This window comes from Peromyscus eremicus, chromosome 15 (assembly GCF_949786415.1).
Source record: "Peromyscus eremicus chromosome 15, PerEre_H2_v1, whole genome shotgun sequence".
In the NCBI taxonomy this organism is placed as follows: domain Eukaryota; kingdom Metazoa; phylum Chordata; class Mammalia; order Rodentia; family Cricetidae; genus Peromyscus; species Peromyscus eremicus.
Window position 1 is genome coordinate 26,770,625 of NC_081431.1, and position 19,329 is coordinate 26,789,953.

The following is a 19,329-nucleotide window of genomic DNA, read 5'->3' on the forward strand; positions in this document are numbered from 1 at the left end:
AAATTACCACTTACTTTGTGCACTTCGGTCTTCCAGCATTTTGTGTGTATGTTTTTATGTGGGAGTACAAAAGTTACCTGTCATTTTGTAGCCTGCTTATTTTCCCCGAAATATGTTATGAATATTTTCCATATTATTAAACATTCCTCTCAAGCACAACTTTAAATAGTTGCATTGGAACATGTTATAGGGCAGGTCCATAATTTTTACTATTATTAATAACACAGTGGTAAACCTCCTGGTTTAGAAAATACAATGCATATTTTCTGTTGTTTCTTTGGGTAAATTTCTAGAAAAAGAATTGCTACATCAAAGGATATTAACATGTCTAAGGCCTTTGTGATGTATTGCAAATGTGTCTTCTGGAAATTTCTATTACGTTGTAGTTCCTACTAGCAGTTTATAACTGCAGTTTCCCCGCACCCTCAACAATAATGCCTGAGTTTTTCAGTCTTTGTGAGCTCTTTTGTTTTAAATTGTATCTTTTTGATTAGTGGTGAAGTTGGATTTTTTTTTTTCTCATATGTACTGGCTTCTTATGTGTTCTTGAGATTTTCATCCTTAACTATCTGACTTCAAAGGACTTTCATACTATAAGGGTATTAACCTCCAAGCTAACACTTGGAGGACAAAGTTATGTTTCCAAATGAAGGAGACAGGTTCAGAATGAGACCCTGTGTCTTTTACTCTCTCTTGTGGGAACTTGAGGGGGGAAACTGGTTGAACACTTGCCTCCCTGAAGTCTGAGTGAACTTGACCTCTTCTACATTTCTGATTTATTTAAAAATCAATTCAGCACTATAAAATAGAACCTAAAAATTATCCAAGTGGACCTAGAGATAGGTTGGTAATTCCAACATTTCTTTGAAGATTTACTTTATAAATCTTAAGTCAAATAAGTAAGTCTCTCCTTGTGTAGTTCATAGCCAGGTTGAAAAAATAGGAGCTGCATATATTTAAAGACCTCTTTTATTATGACCTTTGCCTGACTTAGGTCAAGGAAATACTCCTTTAAGAGACATGATGCTTTTTTCTTATGCCAATTTCTGGATCAGTCTCCATATGCGTTCTTTGACCATCTGTAAGTAGCACCTTTTTCTAGACTCCTGAACTCAGACGGTTTACCGTCACTCACTGCCTTTTCTTTCCATAGTACCACATCTAGAAAGGCCAAGGCAGATTCTCCATCCCTCAGGACAGCTGGACCATTTCCACTGCAAAGATTTCTGTAATTAACTAAGAGTGGTGGTGGTGGTGGTAGGGGGGTAAATTTAAAAAGCTCAATCCTCTTACTCTTAGATGAGAATCTCAGAATGAAAGTAGGTACCTGCTAGCATCCATGGACTATTTCCAGAGCCAAGCTCCTGAATTCGAAATTGTTGATTCCATAGACTGTTGCAAGCCTTTGCTCTCATTTCAACAGTCAACAGAATTTTCCAAACAACACCCACTGTAAGTGCACTGGGCACAATAGTGCCTAGTGTCCCCCACCCTGTCTGCCTGCTTCTCCGCGCTCCGCTTTCCGCCGGAGCCCACCCCCACCCTTCTGCTAGCTGTAATGACCCTGCAAACACTAAATGGCATTTGAGTGCATTAAGCAGCAGAGTCTCCAGTGACATAGCAATTACGGCTCTGAAATAGATTTGGTGCGTCACGGAAGATAAGGGTTTTGAAAGTTTCTGTTGTGATTATAGCCTGTAACTCCCACAAATAATAGGCTTCCAAATAAGAGGCTGCCAGCGAAGCCTTTGTGGCTTTGTCTCAGTGATGGCACGTAAATTGCTATTAATGTCCTAAGTGTACTTGAATATGCCAGTCTTTGGGATGTGGAGTTGGCTCGGTGTCTCTCTTTACACGGCATGTCATTGTTGGTCTGATAATCTGGGCTAATTGCTGTCTCTTGGATGGTCAGAAGAGTGTAAGAGGTTTGGCTTCCTGTGTGACAGTAAATAGCCTCAAGATTTACAGGACGAGGGCACGTTCACAGACCAGGCTGTGCGTGTTCCCTGCTTAGCCACCGTACCACAGCGATGCATAGACCATATCTGTGTGTATGCTGCCCTGAGTAAACAATACTCCTGGTAGCAAAGCTCAGGCAAAACCAAAGGTTATGAAAACTAAATGAAGAATTCCATTCAATGTGGAGTCAGTCAATTGGATAATTTATCCCAAGAGTTTATTTAAAAAAAAAAAAAAAAAAAAGCCCGTTTTGCTTGAATTATCTAGATTTGGCTATATCAGTAAACATTGTCTTACATACATACTGTTTTTCCATTATAGGTAGGTGTGTGTGTGTGTGTGTGTGTGTGTGTGTGTTCATTCTCTGGGTGTCATAAGTAATTTCTGAACCTGTTTTAGTGGCACTTGGAACAGCAGGAAATGTGGAAAGTGTGTGTGTGTTTTGACCACTGTATGTGTGTGTGTGTGTGTGTGTGTGTGTGTGTGTGTGTGTGTGTGTTTTAGTTTGTGAAGCTCTGAGAACAGAGGATGTTTATTCAGATATAAATACAATTCTCTGCACCAAGACATCTCTATTTAGCTGAATCAAGCTGAGCTTATTTTTCTTTGCCAAAGATCAGGATAATCTTTGAAAAGTTAAATAAGCACTGACGCTTAAGTTTTGACCCCCTGCTTACCGTATAGTTAGCCTCGGGACCCCTGTATGTCTGTGAGATATAGAAACACCATTGTGTGGTGGTTTTACTTGTACTTTTAATAGGAGTGAGAGAGCAATCCATCCTTAGAACTGAAACTGTGCACTGTCACATTCTGTGTGAGCCACAGAGTAGTACAACTAGCTTCAACCTCTGTCTCCTGGGCCTTATGTAGCAGTATTAATTCTGGGTCTTCATGAAAGATGAGTTTAGAAAAAAAAAACACATAGTCACTAGGGGCTAAAGAGCACCAAAGCAGAACATGACCTGGGAGTTGATCTCAATCATGTTGCATGAGGGTGTTGGTGAGGTACTGCATTATAATGCGGTTGCAGTTGACACTGACCTGCACCCTGCAGACAACAAAAAGAGTTTGAGGTAGTTACTTGCCATGAGAGAGTTTGTTCACATAGGTTGGATTTGCTATCTTACTACACATTGCCAATAGGAAGTAAGCCATATTAACTGGCAAGGGATGCTACACTTAGTGGTGGCTCCGCCGAGTTCTAACCACAGTGCCATGGAGTGTGTGTCAACTAGTCCCAAGGTGAACTGTAGGTGAGTAGTGGAAGAACTTAGAATGCCCTGACTTTTCCAAGGATAGTCTTATGGTTTTTATGTTCTAGCATCTACTCAGTAACCCAGATTTCCAGAAGGTAGTCCACAAGCATGTGTTACCCACCTTGACCCCTGAGTGTCACAATCTAAATATGGTGACTGTACATTGGCACCCAGCCCCAGCTCCCAGCATCTGAAGCATCCAAAATATTAGCCGATAATGGGGACTAAGTTTGGTCAACCTAGTTTCTGAGTTTTAGTGTCCTCTCCTGGAGAGTAAGGATGAGTTCACATTGATTTATGGGCCTATGTATTTGTGGTCCTGAATAAATAAGTTGCCCATCCTGCATAGCTTTGCAGCCATGATGGCCTCCAGCAACCAGGGCCCCATCTTCCCAGGCTTAGGATACTAGGGAAACTTTGAAAGTGTTAGTTCTTCATCCATCCACCACAGGTACTTCACCAAGAAGCTACTGCATTAGACATGCTCCTTGTCTTCAAATGGCTTCCTTCTTGTTCCGTTACCTGCCATCTCACTGGGGAGAAATGTCCAAGTAAGTTCTCTCCTCAGCCCTATCTTGTCGGCCCGTTCCCCCCCACCCCCCCACCCGCTCCTGTGGCCACCTTCAGTTTCCTCTGAGCCTTTAGACAGAATTCTCTTTCTGTCTGGGAGCCTCTTTGTTCCACTCTTACACTTCTCTGTTTTCTGTTCACCTTCAGACTGATTTTCCAGAAGTTTCCATGAGATCCTTATATACTATTCTATCCTGGCACGTAGGACAATATAGACTCAATATATATTCTTTGGATGATTAACAAAAATGTCTGTTTTTCACAAAACTGTAAAATCTCTGATACTAGGAAGTAAATTTTTGTCCTTAGTTTCTATATCTACCACCGTATGTCTAGTAAATGGCACAAGGTAGATACAAGGTAGAACCAAAATCTAAGTGATTAGAGTAGAAATGTGTTCTACTGGAGATGCTGTTCCCACGGAGATCTGAAAAGGTAAATAAAGGCAGGACATGACTCAATGTCAGACTAGAAGGTCAGAAAGTCAGTGGAGTAAAATTTAGAGAAATAGATGGTGGTGTGTCTTGAAGAAGCCTACAAGGAGGTAACTCTCCAGCCTGGCCTTGAAAGATGACATGGATTCTAAGATACCAGGAGACCTAGGCAGACAAAACCAACAGAAGCTCCCACTGGACTTCTCTTTAGGGTAGTAAATAAGACATCTCACTTTGACAACAGAGAATCTGCTATTTCTTTGCAATATCTTAAACTGTAAAAGTTATTATAGCAAGAGGATGATTTCCCAGGGATGTTGATTCCACTGCCTGATTTTCTGAAGGTTATAGACCTACATGCACACTAAGATCGTGGGGCTCCTGAGTTTATGGTAGTGTGGCAGTGGTGTGAAATCTCCAGTCTCATCTAGTGGCACCTAGAAATCAGAAAGGAAGCCCCGGCTGCCAAAGGATTGTGGAAACAAACAGGAATCCTATGATCCAGGCGGATGACTGATTTCAGGGAAGTGTGAGGGCGGGTAGCCCAGGATGAGCTCAGGTCTCGGAGGGAGACCCAATTCTAAGATCAAGTTGGCATCTTAATCTTTAAGGAACTTTGCACACTAAGCAGAACTGACTTGGTGAGGAAGAGATCTTCTCAGCCACACTCAAATTCCTGTACGAGGGTTCTCATACCCAAGGTCAGGCTAAGCTAGAGAACAGAACTGATGCTGAGTCACTTACGGCTCCAGGAGACTCCCAAAAGAGGCCTCCCTAATTTAGCAAATAAAAATATTAGCAAACAACAATAACAAAACTGGATTTTTTTCTTGCGTCCATATTTGGCATGTGTAGGGGTATTCCATATCCTAAGATAGAAGCTAGATGTGGGTTTCGTCCCTGTAAAGAGAAAAGATAAGGTATGGGAGGCGTTGAGGGGCTATGTATGTCTGCACACTTTAGAGCTCTCTCCATATTCAAAGTGGTGACCTAGAAACTGTCTGAATTCTAGGTAGAAAGTGTACCTTAGCCTTTCTGCACACTGCCTCTTCTTGAGATGGTATGTGAGGCCATGGGATAATATCCTTCTCAACTGTTCTCCCTAAAAACGAAGTACCATCATGTAAATGTTAATCACAGAGAACTGTTTGGAATAAGCTGTCTCCCTGGTGGCAATTTAATAAGTAAGGGAAAGGTTACAGCCTGCATGAGAAATTTACCCAGACACTAGACCCACTTCTGCTTGGTATTTTGAATTTTTTTTTAAAATGTACATCACTACTTTTATATAGTCAGACTGAATTGTGCAGCTCGGAGACCTGATACTCTGTGTCTTCCCTTGATGGAGAATGGATGCTTGGTATCCCGACATGTTTGTTTAATGTCTTCCTAGGTTCCCTTCAAAAGGTGTCTGTCACAGTTTGTGATGTGCCAGACACTGTGGTAGGCTCTTTGAAGGCAGAGACATGTTATAGGGACTTGCTCCTGTGCGTTGGTAAATGAGGAAGTCTTGTGAAGGAACACACGCAGTGTGGTGGTATAGGTGGGGTGAGCAGGTGTTTACAGGGCCCTGAGGAGCCTGGTGGGGAAATGGACATTGCCAAGGAATGGAGTTGCAAGGGCAATTCAACTCAGTCTTGCATGGAATGCCTACAGGAGTGGGTACCACTGGATGCTTGAGAGCACTGTATTCAAGGAAAAAGAGGTGGGGCTGCTCTGTTACGGGAATTCCTAAGGAGCCCGAGATGGTCGAAGTCGTAAATGTGAGTGTTGGCTTGGGAATAAACACAATCAAAGATGCTATAGACTTGATGAGAACACTGAACCTCATCTTAAAGCCCATGGTGTCTGTGCAGGTTTACTCTGGGTGGTGATATGATCAAAATTACATTTTTGAGAGATCCCTTTGGGGCAACTAGAGATAAGATTGGAGGAGTGCCAGGCTGGGCTCTGATCTGTTTCCCATTGTACATTTTCCTGGGAAATTTTAAACTAGAGCATGACCCCTAGGGGACTTTCCAATCACATTTTTACATTCCAAAGCCTCTCTTGATAAGCACTCACAAGGTTATCTTGGGAAAGCATGTTAGGAAAATATAGTTCTTCTAGCGTGATAGAAAAATATAAATGAGGTCATGTGGAGTGGCACACACCTATAATCCCAGCACTTGGGAACCGGACATAGGAGGATCACAAGTTTGAAGCCAGCCTGGGTTATATAGTGGGACTCTGTCCACATTTGAGAGGAGAAGAAAAGAAGAGGAGGAGGAGGAGGAAGCAGAGGCAAAGAAGGAATGGAGAGAAAGAAGGAGGAAGAGAGATGAAGATTATAGATCTTGGTGTAGCTTCTATGTGAACTGATGTGTCTGGGATGTATAGGAGCTGTGTGTGTGTGCACACATGTGAGTGTGCACTCCACACGCGCCCAGGGGAGGAGAAAGGATGCTTCCATCTTCTTCTTTTTCATCCTCGTTGGCCCACCAGCCTGGGTGATTGAGGGCCTGGAGCACGTACACCTCTTCGTCCATGCTGAAGGCATCTCTGGTAATGGCATCTGGCCCGTATGCAGATCTAGCTTAACTTGGTGCTGACATCAGCCAGTTTGTAGCACCTCAGCGTATTTCTGGGTTGCAAATGAGAGTTTCTTAGTGCCAGGCTCGCTTGGGCTGTCACATCAGGTGATGAATTCTCTGCATCAACGGCATGCTGCTAAGGTAAGTGCAGAGGAAGAGCGGGAAGGAGAGGAGATGGGACAGGTACTGCTTAGCCCAGCACCCTTTGCTTTCAATTAAAGATGCTGCAGAATCCTCCAAAGCCAGGGAGAGGCAACTGACTGCCGGCCCCCATACTGGTTCAAGAAAAGTAGCAGAGAAGAAAGAAATAGGGGCTTTGACTACAATTGCCCCAGAACTTGGGTGCTCATTCCTCTCTCTCTCTCTCTTCAGATAGCCACGCCTGGCTTTTAAGTATGCTTCTAGCAAAATCTGTTATGTGCCAGGTTCATCAGAGTTGGCCATAGAGTAGATTCACTTTTGTTTCAAGCATTTTGCTCCCATAATATCTTTCATTTGTATTTTAGAGATCTGTATTTTTTTTCTCACTTTGGGGACCTGCTGCGTTTAGTCCCAGTTTTACACTCTTATCTTTCTCCTCTGTAAGGTTCTAGGTTGAACCTTTTCTGGGACCTTTAGGCGTCCTCTGGTGACATGAAAAGTGAGATCGGGTCTTGCTTCTCCACCACGTGGAAAGGATTCTTTCAAGAGGAATGTTTCCGGAAATGAGAAGGACCAAGTCCTCAAGGGTGGTTTCTGAGGTTAATACCTCGAAGTGTCCAATAGGAAGGACAGTGTGCATCAGACAGTGAAAGGGAAAGTCGGGGTGCAGAGAAAACACAGAGTCTCAGTTCCTGCCTCCTTCACGCAGCTGCTAAGGAGAGCATCCTTTCCTCTCACTACGCCCAGATAATAAACACACAAAGGCAGAGCTTTCTGCTTAATATTCACCCGCAGTCAGGGAAGAGGGAAAGAATTGCTCCCGAGGGTTAACGTGGCAGTAAGCGAGGTCAGCTGTTTCCCAAGATGGTACAGCCTCTGAAGGTCTTACGTGAAAGCTGGAATACCTCGGAAGCAGCGTGAGTGATTTACAGGAAAGCCAGTGCGGTCGGCTTTGCCTGCCATGTCTGAGCTGGCGGTTTTCAGCAGCCACAGCAACGGGCAGCCCTCTACTGTACGAAGCACTTTTAGAGAAGGGAATTCTCCCAGCTCTCCCGTCACCATAGCACCACGGCACCGAGGCTTATCTGGCTTGAATCTTCTGTGCTACTGTTTCCTAAATTTAGCAAGAAGCAGGGGATCATAGTTGGTATATCCTTGGGATACACAGTTTGATTAAGGCCACAAGGTTTTCCTGGAATATGGGCTTGGAACTAATGTGGGAGAGTCTAACTTGCCCTGGAATGGGGATTGCCAAATCTAAGGGGCTCATTTATACGTGTGTGTCCACTCTTTGAGCTTCTGGATGGAAAAGGAGTTGTTTTGTTTTGTTTTTTTCTAAAGCTAGAAGGTTTATTGTATGTATTTATTTGGGGTACAAATTTCATATATTCTCCTTCACTGGTCCAACAAGCATATTTAAAATGTTTGTTTTGATATTAGTTGAACTAATCCTTGTTCACCATGTTTGAATTGCCTGTAACCCCCTGACATCTTGTACTGGCCTGAGAACGCAGAATTTTTAAGAAAAGCCTCTCATGTCTTTGAGAGGCTCCAGCCCAGAGACAATTCATTTCTGAACAGTGTAGAATGTCAGCCCTTTCTTTAAAAACACTGCACGGGTAATGTTCTCTCCTGAATGCTTCATCACGGGCCCCACTTATGACTATTTTAATGAGTTATGGCATAGTTAAGTGAGATGGTGATGGTCATCTCCAACTCCGCTGTGGCACGTGCCATGATATAGATGCTAATTGCTTTCCTGGGATCTCCTACTCTGCCTGACTTATACCAGGCAATGTTAAGGTGGCTTTTCTTTTTGCCTAGCACTGTACTCTGTCTTGTGGTATTTTACTTAAATATCTTTTCTCACTTTCACCTAAAATCTCATCCTGCTCAGCCAGCACACACACAAACACTTGCCTACTCCCCTTCAGCCTCATGCATACCACAACACAGCTCCTTGCCTGCCTATCTGCCTGTCTGTCTGTCTATCTATCTATCTATCTATCTATCTATCTATCTATCTATCTATCAAAATGTCAAGTAAATATACACATACGAAATTATTAGGATAGACAGATATCAAAATGCTGACAGTAATTATCTCTGAGTAGTAGATTATGGGTATTAAATATTGTGCTTTTTAAGCTTGTCTATTTTCTAGATATTATTGATAAGCATACCCTATTTTTTTTTTCACGGAAAAAAAGATTAATAGCATGAAAAGATTTTCTTGTAGAAAAAGAAATAAATATAGTCCCTGTTCTCAGCCAACCTCAAGTGACACCAGAATATGTATGCCCTTAGTTGGTGGAAACGTGGAGGCACCATCTCCCCATGATAACCCTGTGCTAGGGATCTGAATTAATTCTGTTTCTGAAACAGATTTTAGTGCCAAGTCTTTGCCCCTAGAACATGGAAAGACCACACATTGTGATAGGATTCTTGTGCCTTCGCTGTTCTCAGTGGAATGTCCCAAACACACACAAGTAAGAGAAGTCCTCCAGCAATGAGAGGAACCATCTGATGGATTAGAAAGTTGGAGGTTTGAGCCGGGTGGCTGTGGTGCATATGTTTAATCCCAGCACTCAGGAGGCAGAGCCAGGCGGATCTCTGAGTTCGAGGCCAGCCCGTCTGCAGAGCGAGGTCCAGGACAGGCTCCAAAACTACACACATAAACCCTGTCTCGAAAAAAAAAAAAAGGAAAGGAAAAGAAAGTTGGAGGTTTGAGCTCAGCAATTCTGCATGGGCCTGAGATTGGGCAGGCATGTTCATCTTGGCACTGCCTGGAATAAGCCGCTTGCTATCCAGATCTTTTCCTTGTTGAGGGTTTGAGAAAACCTGCTCTGTGCTAAAATGACTGGTGGAAGCTGTTTTGAATGGAAAAACATCTAGCTTTCCTGAGAACGTTGGCGCATCATTGGGTGAGCCAATGGCAAGGAAAGCCTAGTTGAGGAAAAGGGACAGAGAAGGAGCTGGCTTTAAAAGTTAAGAAACCTACGGTCCATCTCATTCATGGGCCAGGAAGCTTTTCTCTTTCATCTTAGCCACTTTGAATGAGATGAAACCAGACACCTGTTTATATAGAAGTGCAGACATTCACTCCTCTACTTACTATGGATTTCCTAACATTAGAGTGATGCTCCCTCCCAAATGTGAATAATAATAATGTCTGCCAGTCTACTCCAGAGTTTTCAAAGAATAAAACAAGAGGACAGATGGTAGAAACTATTTTTACCAAAGATCCCTAGGACATGGTCTGTTTGACCATACTATTTCCACAGTTGAGGTAAATTACTTCCAAGAACACAGTGATTGGGACAGGAGACCCATTTTAGTGCAATGACCTCAGTGATCTCAAACATATCAGTCATGTGCAATGAATTAACTGTCATAGAAAAATCACCCATGGACTCTCTTGTTTCTGTTCCGTTTTCTGGAAAGCTGTGCACTCCACAAACCCTTCAGAACAGTTCCTTATGTGGCCAAGTGCCTTGTACAAAGGGCCCTCAGGCTTACCGTTTCCATCTTGCTACCACTCCTGGGCATCCCACAGTGGTGGCCATGATGCTTCACTTCAATCACCTTCTCAAGGTTCACCTCCAAGTTTGTCTCCTCTGCAGAGCATATTAATTCCTGATGTCCCAACAAGACACAATATTGCCCTCATGGAAGTGCTCATTTTCTTCTTCTTCTTCTTCTTCTTCTTCTTCTTCTTCTTCTTCTTCTTCTTCTTCTTCTTCTTCTTCTCCTCCTCCTCCTCCTCCTCCTCCTCCTCCTCCTCCTCCTCCTCCTCCTCCTCCTTCTCCTCCTCCTCCTTCTTCTTTTTTTAATTGAAAAAAAATTATGCAATATATTCTGATCATGTTTTCCCCTCTCTCAGATCCTCCCCACCTCCCTACCCAACCAATAATAAACCCTTTCTTTATCTCTCTCTCTCTCTCTCTCTCTCTCTCTCTCTCTCTCTCTCTCTCTCTATCTATCTATCTCTATCTCTATCACACACACACACACACACACACACACACACACACACACACACACGAAAGTAGAAAACCCACCCCACAAAAAAAATCCAAACCAAGGAATATAAGACAAAAAATCCACAAAAATACCATTTAATTAGTTTTGTGTTGGCCTTCTACTTTGGGGCTTGGAGTCCACCTGTGTGTGTGTGTGTGTGTGTGTGTGTGTGTGTGTGTGTGTGTGTGTATACATATATACATAAAGACTCCATTGCAGAAGACTAATCTTTCTTTGCAAGTAGATATCAATTGCAGATAGCTTCTTGATTAGAGGCAGGGAGCCATGTCTACTTTATCCACTCAGTGCTGGGACCCTATCTGCCTTGAACCCCCATAGACCCTGTGGGTATTGCCACAATCTGTTATTTCCTGTGTACATCAGTCCTGCTGTGTCTGAAGGACACCGCTTCCCTGGTGTCACCCACCACATCTGGCTTTTACAATCTTTCCACCTCATCTTTCACATAGGTTGGGAGCCTTTAGCGGAGAGGGTGTTGATGAAGACATCCCATTTAGGACTAAATGTTTCCAAATCTTTCACTCTCTGCACACTGTCTAAGTTTTGGATCTATGCGTTAGTTTCTATCTACTGCAAAAAGAATCTGGTGATGAATCAGCAAGGCAGTGATCTATGGGTGTAGAAGAATGTCATAAGGAGTCATTCTATCCCTATGTTTCTTTAGTAAAACAATAGTATTTGGTTTCCCCCTAGGTCCATGACCTGTCCAGTCTCAGGTTCTTGGCTACCCTAGCAGGGTCAGGCATGTGTTCCATCTCATGGAGTAGGTCTTAAATCCAGTCAGAGTGACTGGTTACTCTCACATCTGTCTCACTACTGTACCGGTGTATCTTGCAGGCGGGTCACTAATGTAGGTCACAAGGTCTGGAGCTGCACTGGTGATTGCCTTTCTCCTCTGGTAACATGCAGAGTACCTTCTAGAACTGCATACACTAGTCAGTGGGAGTGAAGCCTCTAGTTAGTCACCAGCTCAGTTTCTCTGTGTGCGATGAGACAGATAAGCATTGTCATCTACAGGGCCTTATCTTCAGTTTGTGGAGAGCAACCAGTATCCTTGGCAACAGCCTGAGATGTTTGGGAGTTTCCATGGGGCCCTTTTGTCCAATGACTTAAGTAGATGTAATTCATTCCTGGCACTGGACGTTTCCCTTGGTGGTGTAAGATGTCTAATTGGGGCGTTGTCTCCCTCGCTATTTGGTGGCTCCATTTATATTGCTTTCATATATATATATATATATATATATATGAAAGCAATATAAAATATATATTAGGAAGCTTCTGTAGTTTCAGGTTTCCATATACTCCCTCAAATGGCCCTTAATGTTATTTGCCCCTCCCCATATTCCCCCCTTCCTCCTCTCTTCCGTCCCTCTCCCAATTTAATCCTCCTGTTCCGGTCTCCCCCTTCGCTCTTCATAAGGATATAATCTGCCAGGTCCATTAGTTCCCAGTGCTCTAACAAGATACAGTATTGCCCTCGTGGAAGCCCTCGCCTTCTTAGCAGCAGGCTCCACTGATGATTAGGCTCTGTCTTGAATTATAGGTCATTCGTGGTCTTGTCTTAGCCCCTTTCTTGAGGACACGAACTACACTCACTCATCACTATATGCCGAAGAGATTCTAGACCTTGGCATAGAACAGGACCCGGCATCCCGTAAACACTCAGGACACGCAGAGCTAGAAAGAACTTTGGAAAGCACCTAGGCCAGCCTTCTTATTCCTCAGAGGGGAAACCCAAACCAGGCATGTTTAGGAGCTTTACCCTCAGCAGTGGCTAGTTGTTGCCAAGATTAAAAGCAAAACAGAACTCTTCTCAGGTCTCAGGACTAGAGGACAGCTGTCACTGCGTAGATGCCTGGGACTGAGTTACAGGATTTGGGAGAAATTCAAACACATCATACCAGCGGGAGGTATCAGCATCGGATCCAAAGGCTCACTGGGAGGATGTACTTGTCTGAAGGGGGGAGGAAATATTGTCATCCACAACCCTGTGTGCCCAGTTTATGGGTGTCCCCATGTGCCAGGTGCCAGTCCCGTCCACACGTCACCTCATTGTCATTGTCTGCTCAAAAAGGCCACCTGATCACAGAGGACTGACTTCTCTCCCTTTTTCCCTTCTAGGCTAATGGAGGTTGGCAGGATGCTACTACCCCTTCATCAGTGACCTCCCCTACAGAAGGCCCTGGCAGTGTTCACTCTGACACCTCCAACTGATCTCCCAGCAATCGCATCCCGGCTGACCCTGTACCGCAGTTGGGGCAGGGGCAGGAGGGAGGGTTTCTCTCCCAACGCTGAAGCGGTCAGACTGGAGGTCGAAGCAATCAGCAAACACAATAAGAGTCTCCTTCTCTTCTCTTCTTTGGGATGCTATTTCAGCCAATCTGGACACTTCTTTATACTCTCTTCCCTTTTTTTTCTGGGTAGAAGCCACCCTCCCCTGCCTCCAGCTCTCCGACTGGTTTCTGTCATCTTCCCTGGCCCCGTCCTCTGTTCTAGACTCCCCGGGTTCCTCCCCTCTATTATATCACCGAAGGATATTTTCAACAATTAGAGGAACTTACAAAGGAAAAACAAATTACAAAGCAAACAATAAACGTATTTGTATGTTTTCGTGCTGGTGGTTTGAGGAGCCAAATTTACCTCACTCGGAGCCCTCATCCCTTTGTTGACAGGCAATCTTTCTGTCTCTCTTGTTACTCTCACTACCTCTTAGCAGGAATACACCACACTGCCCTACTCATTCCAGGCCACCCTGTCTCCATTTGCCCCTTCTTTCTGGGAACAATCCCGATTTCTTCCTCTTCTTTCTGGCCCCAGGTATTCGTTGGCAACTGCCGTAGCTGGGCTTCTGAAGGTGCCACACATCCCGATGTCGCTCTGTCAGGTTGAGTCCCAGGCAGGAAGTCGGGCAGGAGGGGAGGGCACAAGGAACAGCAAGGGCAGGATTCCTACCAGCTTTCTCATCCTCTTAGAAACAGCTCTTGGCCACAGAGGCACAGTCTGTGGAGACCGTTCAACACTTGGGCAGCAATGTTCCGAACCTCGTGCACGCTGGGTCTGAGGGAGGTATCCTGAGGGTGCATCTGTAAAGAGTGAAGGCGTCTCATCCTGAAAGGCTTCACTGTCCCTTCATAGACATGTGCACACATACATAACACACAGGTGAACACACTCACAATCTGACACCTTTGCTTGGCAGGATGCTGCCACCCTTCCCAGTGACCTCCCCTACAGGAGGCCCTGGCAGTGTTCACTCTGACACCTCCAACTGACCTCCCAGCAGTCGAATCCTGTGCAAATGCATACGTTAGCAATCATATTGCTCTAGCTGGTGAGCCTGAGAGAGAAGGAATACGTGCCTGGGGCTTCTAGGACCCGCCAACATGCACTTACCACAGTAGACTGCACAGGACTTTATTGGCATGCAGGTCAGCTTTCAAGTGGAAACAGTTTTCATTCCCACCACCTCTGGAGCTCTCAGGGAGCCGTACACAGGACTTACAGTGTCTATGATGGATTTGGCTGCTTTGTCTGTGTTTTTTATTATATTATCTTTTCAAAACATTGTAGTACAGTGTGGTCTTGATCCTGGCTTCTTCCTCTGGAGGAGAGAGTGGTATAGTATGTGGTTCAGGTGAACTTTTTACTAATTAATTTGAAGACCTAAGAATCATAAGAGTAAGAGTGTTGTTGTTGTTGTTGTTGTTGAAATAATCACAGTGATCTATATACCATGGGATTGAAAGAAAATAATACTTTCTAGAAATGTAGTCTTGCTTTTGACTTGAGTTTAAATTCCCCAGTCAGCTCTACCAGCCTTAAAGATGGTAGCTTTGCCAGTAGATTAAGTGGCATGTGGTCAGGTATCTTTGGGACCTCGTGCTCATTATCTGTAAAATGGGAATTGTTATTCTTGGCTCACCAAGGGGCTTGTAAGAGGCCCAAGAAACTGGTTTCGTTTATATTTAATCTCTAGGTCTGATGGTCAAGGAAAGTAATGCCCCTGTGATGAACTGTTTCATGCCAGGTCAGAACAATACATGCTTTTCTTGTTCCAAATTCTGTTTGTGATCTTGATGTCATCACCAAAATGACAAGCATTGTTTTAGAGGCTTTCTGCTCTGATTTGGTTTCAGTCTGTTAGTCTTCTTAGGATAGAGAAGAGATTTGAAACTAGATGGGGTAGAACTTGGTTTTGTTAGCTTCTACTTGAATCCAGTATGTGGCCTTAAGTCCTTGTCCCTATCACAGCTGCTCTGCTTCAGAGACTTCCGGGAAGGCATACAAGAGCTTGAGGGCTAGGCAACCCACCCACAAAAGTCACACATATTCCACTCAGGACTGCAGTGATGAGTGGGAAACACCCTTCATGTGTGTTTGGAGGAGCAGGCCACGCATACTGGGAAACCTGAGGGGATGGACATTTGAAGACAATGCAGAAAGCAATTTTCTGGCAGATGAAAATTCGTGTAGCTGACCCAGGTCACTAGAAAGAGTGTCCGCTAGCCTGTGCCGTGCTCAGAACAGGGTGCCTAGAAGGGGACATCACAAGTCCGTACAGGGATGAGAACCAGCGATCTTTGTCTTTGTGGCAGGAATATATTGAAACGACTCTACAAACATGGTTAGATCACATCCTTGAACATGGAGCAGACTGTGAGAGTTCCTGGAGGGTTCTCGTGGAAATGAGAATGACTCCAGATCTGGACTGAGCACATGAAGGGAATGAATGGGACATGTGAAAGCACTGACGCCTTCACACAGACAGCTGCTCTCCAGGCAGTGGTCGCCCCACCTGGTACTTCACTGGGCCGCCTTTAGGGCCACACTTAGCCCGTAGCCTGTTCTCCTTACCCATTGTCACCTCCAACAGGGCAGCCCCCCCAACCCCCGAGATCTCTGTGGTCAAGCACGGCTAGAGAAAGCCGGCAGCCTCAGGATAGGAGTGGAAAGAGTATGCCTCTAGAAACTCAGCTCAACCCCTAGAAATTGTGCCCCAGGATTCCTTCATATTCTAAGTGCAAATGGGAGTGCTCCATTTTCCACAACAGCAATTTCCTCTTGAGAAATGGTAGCAGACCTTGGGTTTGTTACCATGTTCCATTGTATTGCCTCTTTCTCCTCTTCCCACTGGAGTAGAATGGACTCCTGGGTAACAGCTCAGCCTTCTGGCACCTTCCTTCCACTTCTTTCCCTGTGGTAGTGGTACTGTATTGTTATTATTATTATTATTATTATTATTATTAATTTTTGGTTGCCTTTTCTCACACCTATCTCCACCTCTTTCCTTTTCTTTATTTTTCTGCCCAGAAAAACCTGACTTCGATACCAAAAAAAGATAAAACTACAGAAACTCAAATTTAAAAAAAAAAAACTTAGGAAAAAAAAGCAAAAAAAAGAAAAAAAAACTCAACAATTCTTTCAGCTTTATTAACATTTTCCATCGTTTCTTGCGACTTGTGTCTTGTTCTTTGTAGTATTGATGATGAACATTTGATAATGAATGTTCTTGTATATTCAGATAAAGAAAAAAAACCAAAAAAGCGGTCTGAATTTAATAGTGTTTATAATAAAAATTTTAAAAATGACCCTCATAGCACGCAAAACAGGAAGGGGAAGTTTCCCTTCTTTCTGTGACAATACACATCATTCCTGCATTCGTTTTTAACACCAAACTACCTGTGTTCCTCATTCCCCCCATTTTTCTTTTTATTTTCTTGCATTTGTGAATTAGTTCAAGAATGCTAGAAAAGTGTCAAGTTGTGTACATCCATTTCTTCTTTCACGATGTTTAAAAGTGACCGTAATTCATTTTGTAAACTAAAAAAATAAAAAGGAAAAAAAAAAGAAAAAAATAAGGTTGGAATAGTGAGCATAATAGAAACAACCTAACACATTCTGTTTATTAATTTTGAGACCCAAAATAAACTCTTTTCCTTTCTTTATTCCTGCTCTTAAAAATACAAAAAAAAGTTTTGTTTTGTGTTATTTTGGTTTTGTTTATTTGAGGGGGGTGCTTTTTTTCACTGTCAGGGTTGCGTTCGGGTCTTGCTGGTTTTATTCCTTAAATATGTATACAAGGTGATGTGAAAAGGGGTCCCTGGTCAAGGAAGACACTTCCTTGTTCTGCTTTGCTTCAGTCGATGTCAAAAGCAATGATAAATAAAGCCCATGAGCTCTTGCATGCCCAGGATGTGTGGTACCCCTGTAGTCCTCAAGATAATGAGGCAAGGACTTGCTTCCTTAAAAACTCATGGAGTCTGTCCAGGGGATTTCTTATACTGGAAGGAAAGACTTTTGCCTTTGGTTATTCTGAAAGGCTTTCTTTCTCCCTGAATGGCTTTCTTTCTCCCTGGTTAATGTCAACCGTCCAGGAGAATGCTTCCAACAAGACAGAATTTTTCTCCTGGCAGAACTCCACAGGAGGTACTGCCATGGTGGGATGCAGAGTCCCCAGTTCTGGGTAGAGAGTTGGTGAGGTGATAAGCCAGAGCCCAGGCTACAGGCTGACTGCTTAGAAGCTGGTTTCTGATTCACTGACAGTGCACTTGTGACCAACTGCCGATTAGGTTGACTGTTTAAATAGCAAAGCAGGATTCATCAGAAATTTAGTGTTAGTTATAGGGAAAAAAGAAAGCCACATTGTTGGACAGACATTCAGTTTCGGACATCACTCATTCAAACGTTCAGATGATCAGAGAGCAGACAGAATTCCAGCCAGATGCATTAGGAAGGAAAAAACAGCAGCAACAAAACTTCAGAGTTATGGAACTATGCTGTGGGAAGCATTTCCAACTGGAGACAGCCATGCTCTTGTTTCTGTCACGAGAAACGAAAGGCAACCTTTTCACATCACCTTTCTGGTTTCTGGCCTAGCTCAAAGCTTTCTGGAAACTTCTATTTTTTTGTAAACTTTTTTTTTCCTTTTGTTAAAATAAATAAAACATTGAATGTTTCCCCCTCTTTCTCTCTATTACTGCTTCCCTTTGGGGGTTTCATTTTGAAGTGTTTTCCTTTGGTTGTTGGTTTTCTTGCCCACCCCACCCCCCGACACACCCACCTTTCCCCCTTATTATTGAGAGTATAAACCTGCAAAGCTCTGCTCTTCTTGGGTTTTGAAAGCTTAAGCTTTTCTGCTTCTGTGAGAGCACAGGCTTCTGTCCCCTTTGATTCCAGCTGAACTTTTGTGTTCTCTAATGATACTAACACGATGTAGGTTTTACAGTCTCCTAATTTGTACTGGTAATGCAGATTCCAAATAAATAGTTTCTTTTGTTGCAAAATATATATACATACACTTGTATTTTGTGTAGATTTCTTCTTCTCTGCTGGCAGCTTCGCTTCCCTACATGGGCCTGGGTTACTGTGACGTGTGCTTCAAATACTTGCCCTAATCAGCGATTTATAGTCTAGGCCACCAGCTTCACAAAGGGGGTCGGAGGAGGAGGGAGGAAGACATAAGATAATCAACTCTATTAGAGGACAGAGTAACCCATCTCTTTTCTAAGTCATGACTGTGCCCAATGGGTTATCTTTGCCTTTCCTGGAAGGGTCTGGTCATAAGGGAAATGGGGATTCCCAAGAGATGTTTCAAGGGAAAGAATCCGGGTTATTAATAATACTTCTGGACCCTCCAAAGTATTCTAGCTGTCACTCCAGCAAATCTGCTCACTTGCAGTTGGTTATGCCTACCATCCCACTGAAGCATTTAGCCTGATAGTTTGTCTGTATGCGCTGGGACCCTAGCCTAGGTTACCATCTGCCAGTCAGTATTTGCAGTGTTTTAGCACTGTGTAAGTCCGCATCCCCACCCTCAACACCATGTTTCTGTTTGGGACTGGGAAGGATCCAGTTGCCTAGCTCTTGACTGAAAGTTTGTCCCTCCAAAAGCACGGCTCTAAACAAACATTATTTTTCGGTTTTCATGCTTTACATCTCCATGGAGGACAGTTGAAAGTTGAAGTAGCAGCCACATGCCTACGCCCATCCTAATCATGGTTCTGATCAACAAAGACTAGACCAACAGAGAAGCAATTGAAATTAAATTTTTGCTTTTTTCCAATTTAACAAGCTAGGTGTCAGTGACCTTGGAAGAATGGAGCTAGCCATAAATGATTTTGGAAACCTTACCAGAAGCCAAATCAAGTCTCAGGCACTCCCTTCAAAATTAAGCGTAGAAACACGTTGTCATATGAAAGGCACACTCAGATTAAATTCTTTTCCAATTATTTGGAGATGTATGGGCCTAATCCACCCACGTAGCACATTCATTAGTATTCACTGGAGCCATACAAAACTACTGGAAAGAATAAACCAAAAGTGTCTAATACCTCAAATACAAATCAAATCTAT

At 43.5% G+C, this 19,329-nt stretch overlaps 1 protein-coding gene across 1 annotated transcript in view; it reads left to right on the plus strand.

The window, feature by feature from the left end:
- Positions 1–18,262, plus strand: part of Pbx1 (PBX homeobox 1) — a 285,536-nt gene extending 267,274 nt beyond the window's left edge. The window contains 1 exon segment of the mRNA XM_059280300.1: positions 13,099–18,262. Coding sequence (XP_059136283.1) covers positions 13,099–13,191 — 93 coding nt within the window. The 3' untranslated portion in view covers positions 13,192–18,262.
- Positions 18,263–19,329: the final 1,067 nt, after the last annotated feature.